This window comes from Petromyzon marinus, chromosome 3 (genome assembly GCF_048934315.1).
Source record: "Petromyzon marinus isolate PM22_M1 ecotype Great Lakes invasive population chromosome 3, UKy_Petmar_22M1.pri1.0, whole genome shotgun sequence".
In the NCBI taxonomy this organism is placed as follows: domain Eukaryota; kingdom Metazoa; phylum Chordata; class Hyperoartia; order Petromyzontiformes; family Petromyzontidae; genus Petromyzon; species Petromyzon marinus.
In genome coordinates this window covers 20,841,575-20,855,176 of record NC_133669.1, presented here as the reverse complement: position 1 = coordinate 20,855,176, position 13,602 = coordinate 20,841,575, and the positions used below count along the sequence as shown (strand labels likewise).

Below are 13,602 nucleotides of genomic sequence, written 5' to 3'. Positions count from 1 at the left end.
TTGACGCACTGTTGTAATGAACCCCGGGCCGCATGAGATCCATTCCCGGTCACGGCTGGATGAGCATTGGCGAGTCGGTCCTGGGTTTCCCGAGATAGACTCTGGTATCAAATATAGTACAGCACCTGGCACGGTGTGTGTGTGTGAGCATCCGCAACGGAGAGACAAAGGCGCGCCGGGTGACGTTCGCGTGAGAGTGTAACATCAGTCCCCACCCACGCGTGTCGCGTCGGCCTCCAAGAGGTGCTCGCTAACGAGACTTGTGCCTCTGCAGTGTGCTAGGCTATCCGGGGATATCTTTGTATTTTTCTCGTCTTGTTTACGTACACGCGAGAGGAGTGAGTTCGCGTGTGCGCAGCTGTTTGTGTGCGTGCGCGCGTAATTCGAGTGCAGCTTTCATTGGCAGTGCACACGCGTGAAGAGTCCGCCGACGAGGTCGTGTGAGAGAGTGGGGGGGGGCGTGGTGGTGGTGGTGGATGTGAACCCCGCGATCCGAGTTCGATTGTCGCTCACGGCTATCCAATACAACGGCGACAAATTTGCCTGAGGCCGGTCTCTGGGCTTCCCCTAGGTCGACTCGGCCTCGAATAAGTTCCCGGTGCGGGTGTGTAAACTGTCGCCTCTGGGAAGGGAAGACAAAGGCGGCCGGGCGTGGTGCTGGCCACCCACCCCCTCGTGCGCCGAGCGGGCCTTCATAGGTGCTGCTCGCGAACAGCACTTGCCCGGACAGCCTGTGAAAGGCTATGCGGGTGATCTTTGTCTTTGCGATATGAATGTGGAGTTTGGTGGCAACCGTGGTTAGCGCAGTGTTCTGAGAACGAGTTCTATTCTGCACCACGGACAACATCGAACCCGGTCCTGGGCCTCCTCTATGTTGACTCGGCCTCAAATTACTATGAGGTGCCGTGTGCAAAAAAAGAGTTGGGAAGACAAAGGCGGCCGGGGGTGGTTCTGCACACACCACCACTATACCACCACGTGCGTCGTTCCGCCCTTTGATATAGCTTCTCGCTGACAGCACTTTCGCCGCCGTAACTCACGTAGGCTACACGGAGCGTCTTTGTCTTTGTGTTTAGACGCGCGTTTGTGTTATAGTACGTGTTCTGTGAGAGCGAAACGGAGTGAATGCGTGTCTGGAGAGATGAATGTGTCTTTATTTAAGCAGATAATGGCCCCCAGAGATAGACATCTCCCCAGCACGGGTGAGCTCCTACATATACTGTGCATCTGTGCGTGTGAGCATGTGAAGTATGCGTGCGTGTGTGTGCGGGCACGTGTGTGTGTGTATATGTGTTGGACAATCGGTTGTGTAGGGTTTTATTAGCGCGCTGCGTCTACGAACCAGGCTACCCGAGTTCGATTCCCGCTCACGGCTAACACCGGTGACGATCATTTATCCTGGGCCCTCCTCTAGATTTACTCGGCCTGAAATGAGTAGCCGGTGCGATGTGGAAAACATTAACACGAGGGGGACAAAGGCAACCTGGCGTGCTGACGGCCACCCACCCCGAGTCTGTTGAAGGCTATAGGGGAGATCGTTGTCTAAAGTCTTTAAAAGTGGCTCTGTGCTCGCTAAGAGCACTTGCCTCCACGGTTTGTATAGGCTATTGGGAGACCTTTGTCTGTGTGAGCTCCCACATACACTGAGCATCCGCGTGTGTGTGTGGCAATGTGTGTGTGTGTCTGCCTGTGTTAGACAATCTGTGTGCACGAGTTGTATTGTGAGATGGTGCGTGTGTATGTGTGTGTGTGAGATAGTTTGTGTGTGTGTGAGTTAGTGCGTGTGTGTTACTGTGTGGGGAGAGCGGTGGTGAAGCGGTTAGCGCTACGAACCCGGAGACTCGAGTTCGATTCTCGCTCACAGTCATCACCGGGGACGATTATCTGAACCGGTCCTGGGCCTCCCCTGGGTAGACTCGGCCTCAAATGAGTACCTGGTGCGGTGTGTAAACATCGCTACGTTAGGAAGACAAAGGCGGCCGGGCGTGGTGATGGCCACCCACCTCCTCGTGCGCCGTGCTGGCCTTCATAGGTGCTCGCTAACAGCACTTGCCCCTTCAGTCTGTTAAGGCTATACGGATGACCTTTGTTTTGTGTTTGTTTATACAAGAGCTGTATAGTGTGTGTGTTGGTGTGCGAGTGTATGTTATGTGTTTGTCAATATGTGTGTGTGTCTTTGTGCTCGCCACTAGGGAGACAAAGGCGGCTGGGCGTAGTGCTGGCCACCCACCCCCTAGTCGGCCTTCATAAGTGCTGCTCACTCACAGCACTGGCCCCAACAGTCTGTCAAGGCTTTACAGGGGATCTTTGTGTTTGTGCGAGTGTGTGTTGTCGACCCGTGGCACCTGGGTCTGCCCCGTGACCCCCTGCCAGCGGGCGTTCGACACTTCACGTGGCCTCAAGGTGCACATGGCCTGGCACAAGGGTCGTGGTGACGTCACCGCCACTTAGTGGCGAATGGCGGTTGTTGTTGTGGCGTGCGATTGGGGTAGTTCCACGCGTCCAACAACAACCGTCATCAAGTGGCGGTGGCGTTTGTGCCAGGCTAGGTGTACTTTGAGAGGCCACGCAACAAACCCAGGTGCCATGGGTTGACTGAGACGACTTGCAGGTGACTCGCAATGACAAAGATCCCCCGTATAGACATTGCATACTATTCGGGCAAGTTCAACGATCACACTGAACGCACATGGTCACACAGCCAACCTGATGTATACGTGCAAACACAAAGGCAAAGGACCCCCCGTGTAACCTTAACTGGCTGTGGGGGGCCGTGGATCGGTTCGGATGATCATCACTGGCGAGTGGCCGCGAGCTGGAATCGTACTCGGGTCGGCGGGTTCGTAGCTCAGTGCGATAACCATTGCACCACCGCTCCACACACACACACCCCACTTAGTACACAATAGAGTACAGTAATTACAATACCTTCCGGCAATCTTCTTTGTTGTGCGCTTTACCGCATCACGCGTGTGGTGTGTGCGTGTATGTACACGCATCTGACCACGGTCCCTTCGGGGAGCTCCTCAGGCAGGCGAGGCTGCGTTGGCTGTGTCATACACGAAGCCCTCATGCCCAGCCACCGCAAGCCCAAGCATATTATTTTTGGTCGGATATAGAGGAGGCTAAACAGGCGCGGATCGGGCTTGAGAAGAGATGGAGTGATGTGGTACAGGAGGATGTGGAGCTGAGTGGACTTGCCGATGACTGGTACCAGTGGTGTCAAGATCGGACTTCTGTGGAGGAGGCTCGTGAAGAACGCTGCTGGGCATTTGGAGGCAGTCGCCCTCCAACAAGGAGTGGAGGGGCAGGAGAATATAATGCAGCGAGTTGGTGGTGCATTCTCTGCCAGTCATCTCAGTCGGTCAACCCATGGCACCTGGGTCTGACCCGTGGCATCCTGCCAGCAGCGAGCCATCGACACTTTACGTGGCGTCAAGGTGCACCTAGCCTGGCACAAGCGCTGTGACATAACTCTTGAACCGGTCCTGGGTCTCCTCTATGTTGAATCGGTCTTCAAATGAGGGAGGCAATTGGCGTTAGCGAGCCACATTATGAAGGCAGTGGGTGGTGTGGCCACCGATGTTGAACATTAGCAATGGGGAGACAAAGGCGGCCTCGGGGGGGGTGATGTTTGGCACACACCACCCTTTCGGGTGCTGCGGCGGGCCCTTTAACATGCGCTTGAGCTAACAGCACTTGCACTCAACAGTCTGAAGCTACGCGGGGGACTTTGTTGTCATGCACGCGCGCGTGTGTGTGCGCACGCGTGTGTATGTGTGTATGTGTGCACGCGTGTGTATGTGTGTATGTGTCCGCGCGTGTATGTGTATGTGTGCGCGCGTGTGTATGTGTGCGCGCGTGTGTATGTGTGCGCGCGTGTGTATGTGTGCACGCGTGTGTATGTGTGCACGCGTGTGTATGTGCGCGCGCGTGTGTATGTGTGTATATGTGCACGCGTGTGTATATGTGCACGCGTGTGTATGTGTGTACGTGTGCACGCGTGTGTACGTGTGCACGCGTGTGTACGTGTGCACGCGTGTGTACGTGTGCACGCGTGTGTACGTGTGCACGCGTGTGTACGTGTGCACGCGTGTGTACGTGTGCACGCGTGTGTACGTGTGCACGCGTGTGTACGTGTGCACGCGTGTGTACGTGTGCACGCGTGTGTACGTGTGCACGCGTGTGTACGTGTGCACGCGTGTGTACGTGTGCACGCGTGTGTATGTGTGCACGCGCGCGTGTGCGCGCGCGCGTGTGTGTGCGCACAAGTGGGGAGCGGTAATGCAGCGGTTAGCGCGCTGCGCTACGAACCCGGCGACCTGAGTTCGATTCCCGCTCACGGGCCAACACCAGTGAGGGTAATCTGACCGGTCATGGGCCTCCCCTAGGTCGACTCGGCCTCAAACGAGCACCTGGTACGGTGTGTAGTAAACATCGCCACTGGTAGGGAGACAAAGGCGGCCGCGCGTGGGGATGGCCACCCCACCCCCTCGTGTGCCGTGCCGGCTTTGATAGGTGCTCGCTAACAGCACTTGCCCCCAGCAGTCTATCTTATAAAAGCTCGGCGGTTTTCGTTTATTCCGTTTGTACGTCAACTAAAATGATGAGAGCCTTTCAGAAGGCCTGAATAAAAAAAAGTTATAGAAAGTGGACCCACCCCTCCCCCCTCCCCAGATGCGGGGGGTCAAAAGTTGATTAATCAGGGTCACAACAATTGTCGAGCCCTCCCCCCCCCCCCAATTTATTTCACCCCACCACCACCCCAAATGTCTTACATTTATTCTGTAGCTATATATGCCTACACACCCTACATACAATAGAGTCAGTAGGATCTGCACACATTTGGGGGGGGGGGGCGAAGAGGACATCAGTGGGGGAGGAGGGCGAGACGCGAGCCGACGAGAATCCCTCCGCAGGAGTTGGAATGAGGCGGCGGTCGGCTGCCTCATTGGAGTTTGTTAATCGGCCGCACGGGGGATCTTTGTCGTTGGCGCCCTTGGGAGCCCTTCAGCGCCTCACCCCAACCTCCCATTCCTCCCCCTCTACTGCCACCTAATTACGCAGAGGCCACCCCCTCCTCCCCTCCCCCTGACTAATTACCCAGAGACCGACCCCCCCCCCCCCACTGCGAGGTACAAATCGGATCCACCGCGCCGATCCCTCCTCCTCCTCCTCCTTGAAGCGAGCCTCCGTCTATGACGCCGCCTCTTTATGATTCATTGCTTAATCATTTATTTATTTTGGTGGCCTGGGGCATCCCTCCCCCCCACCCTCCCCGCCCCCCACACACACCCCTCCCTCCCACCCTCCCCCCCACCCTCCCCGTCCTACTCCCCCCCACCCTCCCCGCCCCCCACACACACCCCTCCCCCCTACCCTCCAGCGTGTCGCCACGGCCCCTGCCGCTGTTGACCCGCCGACTCGCGAGCTGGGGGGCCCGTATAGGTTCGCACCCCCCCCCCTCCCTCGCCTGGAATCCCTGCCGTGGTGTGTAATGGTTCGCGCGCTGGACTTGCAATCCCAGAGGTCGCCTGTTCGATCTCCCGGCGCGGTGGTTGAAAAGTCAAATTAATGGTGCGCTTTGTGTTGCGGTCGAAACGTCGTGAGTTTTTTTAAAATATATATATTTTTGACATTTTTATGATTTTATTTTCTATTTACGTGACTTTTCCGAAAGAACCATAGAATATGAATGGTGCGAGTTTCTTAAATCCGCCCACCCGCCAAGCGAGCAGGCGCATTTGGGTCATGGGCAAGGCAGTCGATCACACACCGCCCTAAGGTCGCGCACGCGCGCGTGCGTGGTGGGGTTAATGTGTGGGCACTCCAACGTCTTCCAAGACGGTCTTGGTGAACTTGGCAGCGGCAGGTCTCTGATGCCCCTTTTATAGTACGAAGACTCTCTGGGGCTCCCTCTCTCTCCCGAAGGAGGGACTTCCCGCCAGCAGGGGAGCGCGAGAGCCGTTGCAGGGGCCTCATTTATCGTCGACCTCTGCTGATTTGCGTTCAGGGAGGCGAAATGCTTTCCCACCTGATGACGGACGCTTGTGTTGCGCCCGAAACGTCGTGATTTATTTTATTTTATACCTACGTGACTTTACCGAAAGAACTAAAGAGTATGGATCCCTGCATTCACGAAAGCTTGAAATCAAGATTGGAGGCGAAATGGTTACAGGTGGGGGAGGGGGGGATGATTCATAATGAACGTATCGGAGACACTGAGGGTCTGGGTTCGAATCCGGGTTGGAGCCGCCAGTGCTGATAAAAATAAACCAACCCAGGATATTCAAGTGTAGTGGAGTTTTGTTTGGCCTCAGACATATTACCAAGACCCCATAGCCTCACAGACAGACCCATAGACGATCACAGAGCCACACGGACTCGCATCGAGACACGTAGACTCGCACGTAGTACGAGATGTCCTGAAACCAGGGTTCGAAGTGTGAGTCCATCGTCTGAGTCTGGTATATGTATGTATGTATGGATATTGAACTTCTTTCGCACCGTACGTAGGCAGCCGTGCTAATCGGTCACCAATGACTGCGTGCACACACACACACAAAAACAATAACCACAATAAATCCGCATTGTACATTCAGCTTCGTTGCAGCTCCGACCATTGACGCGTTGCACTCGTAATGTGACGAGCACTGTGCAGGGTACATGACAGGTATGGGCCCCTAAGCGCATCGGAGGCGATTGAAGTGGGGGGTGGTGGTGGAGGGGGGGGGGTAGCCTCGGAGCTTCCCTGCGATTTCACCTCTTTACTCTGCCCCCGTTCTCTAAAGACCAAACCACGCCGTTTTATTTTACCAGATGAAGCCCTACCGTGCAACTTAGCACTTTTTATTTCTTCCAGAGGCGACCTGCCCGGCACACGATGATAGCTCATTAAAGTGGCTCATCACACCTGTTTACCTTTATTCAATTTGGCACACGAGCGATGATGATGATGATCACGACGGCCCCGTTTAGCAAGTTTCCCGGATATTTTAACACGGGAGATCCGTGGTGCTGCGTGAGCGCTTGGCAACGAAACAAAGAGGCAACTGAAATCTTCGTCAACATTGCAGGGAACGAACACACAGGGCCCTTAATGAATTGGGGAACAACCCTGTTGTCTCTTTCTGTCGACGCGAGGGTTACGTTCTTGAAAAACGCATTCGCGAATGCAGAAAACGTTGGTTCCGATGGGGGGAAAAAAATATGGGTTACGTTCCTACTACCAGTTAACATAAGGGGGGTGGGGAGGTGATAAATGTTTAATACATTCTACATTAGAATTTTTTTCAAAATATTACCTTTGGTGAGGATGATGATGATGATGATTTGACAAAGGGATGAGGTGGTGGTGATTGTGAGGAATTCAAGAGGATGACTCCTCGGGAGGATGCTGGGTGTTTTATAACAAAGTCGCGCCGTTTTGTTATCATTTTTAGCGCTCTGGGGGCAGCGCTTAGCCGCGACACTTTCCCCGAGAGCGATTTGCATCGGCGTGCTTTTATTTCCCATTTAAATGGACCTCGCAGTCGACTCGTTATAGACGAAAAGAAAATGTATATTATTATGAAAAAAAAACGAAGTCGACCGTAATAAGTGCGCGTACGAAGTCAAAATGCACAGGAGCGACTTCAGGGAGAGGAGGATGAGCGGGGGGGGGGGGGGGGGGGTCACCGCGAGACTTGAGCGCTCAGCGGGCAGCCGTGGGGGGGCCGCGCGTGCGTGCCAAAATCTTCGCAGACAATTTCAAATGGAACAATTCCGCGCGCCGCCTGGGGGTGTCTGTATTGCACGAAGTAAACACAAAACGAGAATGTGGGATTTCATAGCCTAAACTATTTATTTTTTTTATTTTAACCAGGTAAGGCCCACCGAGCTATGTAGCTCTTTTTGGAGAAGCGACCTCGCCACAAATGATTGCTCAGCGGCAGCGGCTCACCGTGTGGACATTCTGAGCAGCCAAATACTCCAAACGCATGATTCTAAATGTGCGGGGAAAGAAACGGGAGGACGTGGGAGAAAAATCCACGCAACCGCGGGGAGAACGTGCAAACTCCAAATATACAGCAGGCGTCTGGGTCGGGATCGAACCCACGCGCACACCTGTGTGCCAGGAGAGGTAGTTAACATCTCCTAGTCACCGCGGCACAGCGGGGGGGGGGGGGGGGGGCAAAACCAGAAGGAAGCCGGTTAAAAATCCACGCTACCACCACGAGGAGATGGGGGGGGGGAGAGAACACGCGGTGCTTCGCGTGCACTGCAAGAGGCACCGTCGGGGCCCGTGGGCGAAGCTAGGAGGGTGCTTGCGTCACCGCGACGCACTCGAACCACCACGTGCTGAGACTTCTCTCGCTCGGAGACTTCCGCTTGGAACGTCATTCGGCGCGTGGCGTGACGCGGAAAGCACCCGTCGTGATAACGTTGAACGTTAAACACGTGCTGCTGCTGATGATAATGATGATGATACTTATAACGACGACGATGATGTTGATCAGCGTCCGTGACGTTATTTTTTGGACAAATATTTCTCCAAATGTCACACCACGGATTGCATAACGCACGTTGATGATGACGTGACGGGAATGTAAGCGTGCAGGAAATAATAATCATCATCATCATGACAACGGCGTTTGTAAGGGATGGCGGTGGTGCATGTGGTGAGCACACTGGGCCACGAACCCCGACAAACCTGAGTTCGATTCCCCCACGACCACGGCTAACGTCATTGGCGAGCGATTCTCCGCAAACCTTGTCCCCCCATCACCTGTCACCAAACCCGCATCGACCAGCGCGGTGAAGTATGGTCAACAACAAAAACCACCGCTCCAGTGACAATCGACGAGGGGATGAGGAGGAGCGCTTCGTCCGGCAGTGGAATACCAAGAGACTGGAAAAAAACAAATACCTTGTAGAAATACAGTGAATTATTTTTGTTTATCGCAGACAATCGCGGGGTCGACCGTGCGCTGGTGGAGTCTCCATGTGCAGTGGGTAGGCGTCTTGCGTTGCCCTATCGGCGTCGAGGTCATCACGGCCGAGGGAGGCGAATTACTCGGTCCACCGATGGTAGTGGGCTACGGCGTGTGTGTGCCGTGTGCACGCTGAGCCTCTTTTGCGCCGTACGCAGCCAACCGTGGCTAGTCGGAGGTGCGGAGGAAGGGCAGGAAACTAAACGCAAAATAAAAAAAAACGCGTAGGAGGCTTTCGCGACCAATGTTATTCATAATAAAAGTGTTTTGTGGTTAGATGGCGTATGTGTCAATGTGTCGTGACCCTCCACCACCCGACAGCCAGTGAAGGTTGGTCACGTAAACAACGCACCAACCCCCACCGGTGTGTTGGAGAGCAAAATCCACAGGGCTGAAGTAGTAAACGAATTGGCGCGTTGTTTACGTGACGAAACTTACTAGCCGCGTCGGGTGGTGGAGGGTTACGACACATTTATACTTGCGCGATATAACCCCAGAAAAGAAACTTTATCATGAACAAACACAAAAAGCAGTTCTAAAGATGATTTAAAAGTGCAATAGCTCCCCAGTGCCTTCCCAATATCGGAAGGAAGAAGCGTTCCAGACGGCCGCAGAAGCGCATCTGAAAGCGCCGCGCGACGCGGTGACCACCGTCTCTGTTCGATGGCTGAGCCCAAAGCCGCTGTGAGGATGAACAGATGATCACGATCCTTGGAGCCTGACCTTGGAGCGACCTCCAATCAATCCCCGTGTGGCACGGTTTTAAGTTCGAAGCGTGAACTCGATGGCACTTGTAGCCACGTTTGCAGCCGTCCCTTCCAGAGCATCGGAATAATAAGTTGCACTTGCATTTACAAATTCGTAACGTTCATCGCGCGGTCACGAAACATGTGCGCAAGTGGATTGGGGGTGACGACAGAAAGCCGGCGGTAAGACGGACTCCGATCCGCGCGCTGTCGCTCCCTGGTGCATGGTCGGGTCGATCAGAAACGCGGCCGTGGACAGCGACATTGGAGCATGAGCTGAGAAGTGCGCAAAGACGCACGTAGAGGTTCGTGTTTGGACAACATCGAGAGCCGGAGAGGAACGCGTGGATTATAGACAAAGATCCCCTCCCGCCTCACGTATATAACAGACTGTTGGGGCAAGTGATGTTAGCGAGTAACACCTATGAAGGCCGGCACGGCACACGAGGGTGTGGGTGGCCGGCACCACGGCCAAACCGCTTTTGTCTCCCGAGTGGCGATGCTTTCACACCGCACCAATAACTGATTTGTGGCCGAGTCGACTTAGGGGAGGCCCAGGACCGGTGAGCGGGGTTGGCCGCGACATCACCACCACCGCTCCCTGCAGGCGAGGCAGCTGGAGAAGTGGGGATTCGGCAGCCAGCGTCGCTGGAAGCGATGACGGACCGTGGTCGGGACCGACGACGGAGTGACAGCACAAAGGAGGGGGACGCGAAAAGCCCATCACCGCCGAGATGAATCGACGAGATGAGCTCGTGGGGCGGGAGCTCATCCACTCCCTGACAAAGAACCCCCTCCTATAACCTGAACACAATGTTGGGGCAAGTGCTGATAGCAAGTGCTTAATGAAGGCCGGTGGTGGGTGGCCAAGACCATGTTTACACACCTCACCAGGTACCCACTTGAAACCGAGTCAACCTACCCCGACTCTCTGCGTCTCACCCATGTTTCACCCATGTGTCATCCATGTGTCACCCATGTCTCACCCATGTTTCACCCATGTGTCATCCATGTGTCACCCATGTCTCACCTATGTCTCTGTGCGGCAGGCGCAGGACACGAGTCTGCCCCGCGAGCTGCTGGACATGTTGGCTCACGCGGACATCCGGAGCATCGGTGACCTGCAGCGCCTCCTGGAGATTGACTCCGTAGGTAAAGGCGCCGAGGGACACTGCGTGCCCCCTCCTCCACACCCCCCCACACCCCCCACACCCCCCCACACCCCCCGCCCTTCACCCCCCTACACCCCGCCCCTCATCCCCCACACCCCCGCCCCTCACCCCCCACACCCCCGCCCCTCACCCCCCCCCCAAACCCCCCGCCCGTCATTTAAAGTTACGCTATCTAACTGAAACAACTTTCAGATTAATAATATTGGTCGTGAAAGCCTACGTGTTAAATCAATAAAATAAAAGTTAAACATTCGCCTTCGAAAAAAAAAACTATGCGATCTGCGACGTTTCGGGCAATGGCACTTCTACAGCACAGAGACGCCAGTGGTGGAGTAAATTCTTGGGAGTGACCCCCCCAATCCTCCTTCTCCTACACCCCCTACCCCTCCCCTCCATCCCCCACCGCCCCCCCCCCGATTTCCCCCCAACCCCGCCCCCTGGAGTAACGATTAATCGACGGGTCGAATACGAAGGTTCCAAGCGTCGAGTTGCGGAATCGATTTTTTTCTGGCGTGCTTTGTGCTCTTGCAATTGAGTAGATTCGCGGCGCTCTGCGGTACTCTCCACTGTCTACAGACACACAAACCCAACACATTGGTCAGCAACACTTCATGGCCCAAAACGGAACGAGCGTACGAGTTGATGATGACCGTTTGTGTTACAGTCGAAACGTCGTGAGAATTTTTATTGTTATATATATTTTATAATTTTATTGTTTCCCTTCAACGTGACTTTACCGAAAGAACCAAGAATAAGAATATGAGTGTACGAGTGCTGACATTTTGGGGCACGCGACACCTTTTTTTCCCCCCCCCCCACACAGCGCATGATAGTTTACAAAAGATTCGCACCATCTGTATAGATGCACAGATGCAGTCGGGGGGTGATTGAAGCAGTGCGGAAGAATCAGAAGTTTTAATTGATTAATTTCCCCGACTATAAAGCTCATTGGGGCTAAGAAGCTCTTCGACGATGCCCAAGACTCTCCGAGTCACTCCGGTTCCTCGCCGACCGCTCCGACAATCGCCTCCCCCCCCACCCATCGCTCTTCTATCGCTGCCGCTAGCGTGGCGACTCTCCTCCTGTGATGATGACTCGGTCCATACGGGACTGACCGTTTCGTCTCATCCGCCACCACCATCATCACCACGCGTCCGAGACGGGAGAGTCAGAGAGAGAGAGCGAAGGGAGAGCGAGAGTGAGGAGAGTAACTAATGGAGTGGGGAGAGGGGAGTGTGTGAAGAGGGGTGAGAGAGTTGTGGGGGAAGTGAGGGCAGAGTAAGAAAGGGGGGGAGAGAGTGACGTGGGGGGGGGAGGGAGTGGGGAGACACGGGGAGGTGGGGGAGTTAGCGGTGGTGTAGCGGTTAGCGCGCTGCACTACTACGAACCCAGCGCTCCGAGTGTGATCCCCACTCACGGCCACCAACACCAGCGGCGATTACCTGAACCGGTCCTGGGCCTTCCCTAGGTCGACTCAGCCTCAAATGAGTTCCTGGTGCAGTGTGTAAACATCGCCACTAGGGAGACAAAGGCGGCCGGGCGTGGTGCTGGCCACCCATCCATCTCGTGTGCCGTTCCGGCCTTCATAGGTGTTACTCTCTCACAGCACTCGCCCCAACAGTCTGTTAAAGCTATATGGGGGATCTTTGTCTTTGGGGGAGTTATCGTAGAGAGGGGAGAGTGAGAGTGGGGGAGAGTGAGGCAAGGGAAAGTGAGAGCGGGATAGAGGGAGAGGGGGGTATGAGAGAGACGGAGCATGCAAAGAAGGGAGATCGCAAAGAGATTCATGAAAGTGAGAGTGGAGAGGCAGCGAGAGTGATATACGAGAGAGAGAGAGAGGAAAAGGCACAGGGAGATTGTGAAAGTGAGAGAACGAGAGAGCGAGAGAGAGGGAGGGAGGGAGAGTGTCGGGGGAGAGCGCCCAGAGAGTTAAATGGGCAGCTCGCTGGGCCGTGGTGAGGTCATCACGGGGTCGCGATGGGTCAGCGACTTAGGAAATTGGTGTGAGGTGCATTCCCGTGACTCTGATCTTCCATATCCATCCTCATTATTGAACACCGATTATGGTAATTACTATTTATCTTTATTATCACAATGCCCTTTGTTATTTACCCAGGAAAGTCTCGCACAGTCTCAAGAATCCCTTTTAAAGCGGGGCATGGAGTTTGGCCGGGTTTTTTTGTTTTTAAATACGTTTCCTTGACGTGCGAAGAGAACAGAGAACCCGGAGCAAATCTACCGGTACCCGTACTCATCACTCCGCACAGATGGATTCACGTTGCTCGACTGCCATATTTGCCCCCTCCCCTGCCACCGCACACAATCTACAGTCTGTGTGTGCCAGCCTTAATAGGCGCTTGATAACAACACGCGTGTGGATGGAGCGTTGGCGCAGTGGTGAGCGCGCGCTGCGCTATGAAACTGAATTCGAATCCAGGGCCACATTAGTGGCGAGCAATATCTGTGTCTCAAACGGTCTTGGCCTCCCTTCACCCCTATACCGAACCTGTACTGCCCAGCGTGGTGAAGTACGGTCAAACAACACCCCCTCGTGGCGTACACAGCACGGGGCGGCCTTCATCCAGCAGTGGATAGAGAAAGGGCTGTCGATTCGTATGGATTGACAGCACGTATCCCTGCAGTCTGCCCACAGGGCTAAGCGAGACATGCGTCCGTGTGTGTGTGTGTGTGTGCGCGCAATTGCCCCAACGG

The 13,602-nt window shown here is 54.8% G+C and overlaps 1 protein-coding gene across 1 annotated transcript in view; it reads left to right on the top strand.

Annotated features, from left to right (window-relative positions):
* The window catches only part of PDGFA (platelet derived growth factor subunit A), a 34,292-nt gene that overhangs the window by 2,311 nt on the left and 18,379 nt on the right, over positions 1 to 13,602 (top strand). Inside the window, exon 2 of the mRNA XM_032978736.2 lies at positions 10,768 to 10,870. Coding sequence (XP_032834627.1) covers positions 10,768 to 10,870 — 103 coding nt within the window. The remainder of the gene's footprint in view (positions 1 to 10,767; positions 10,871 to 13,602) is intronic.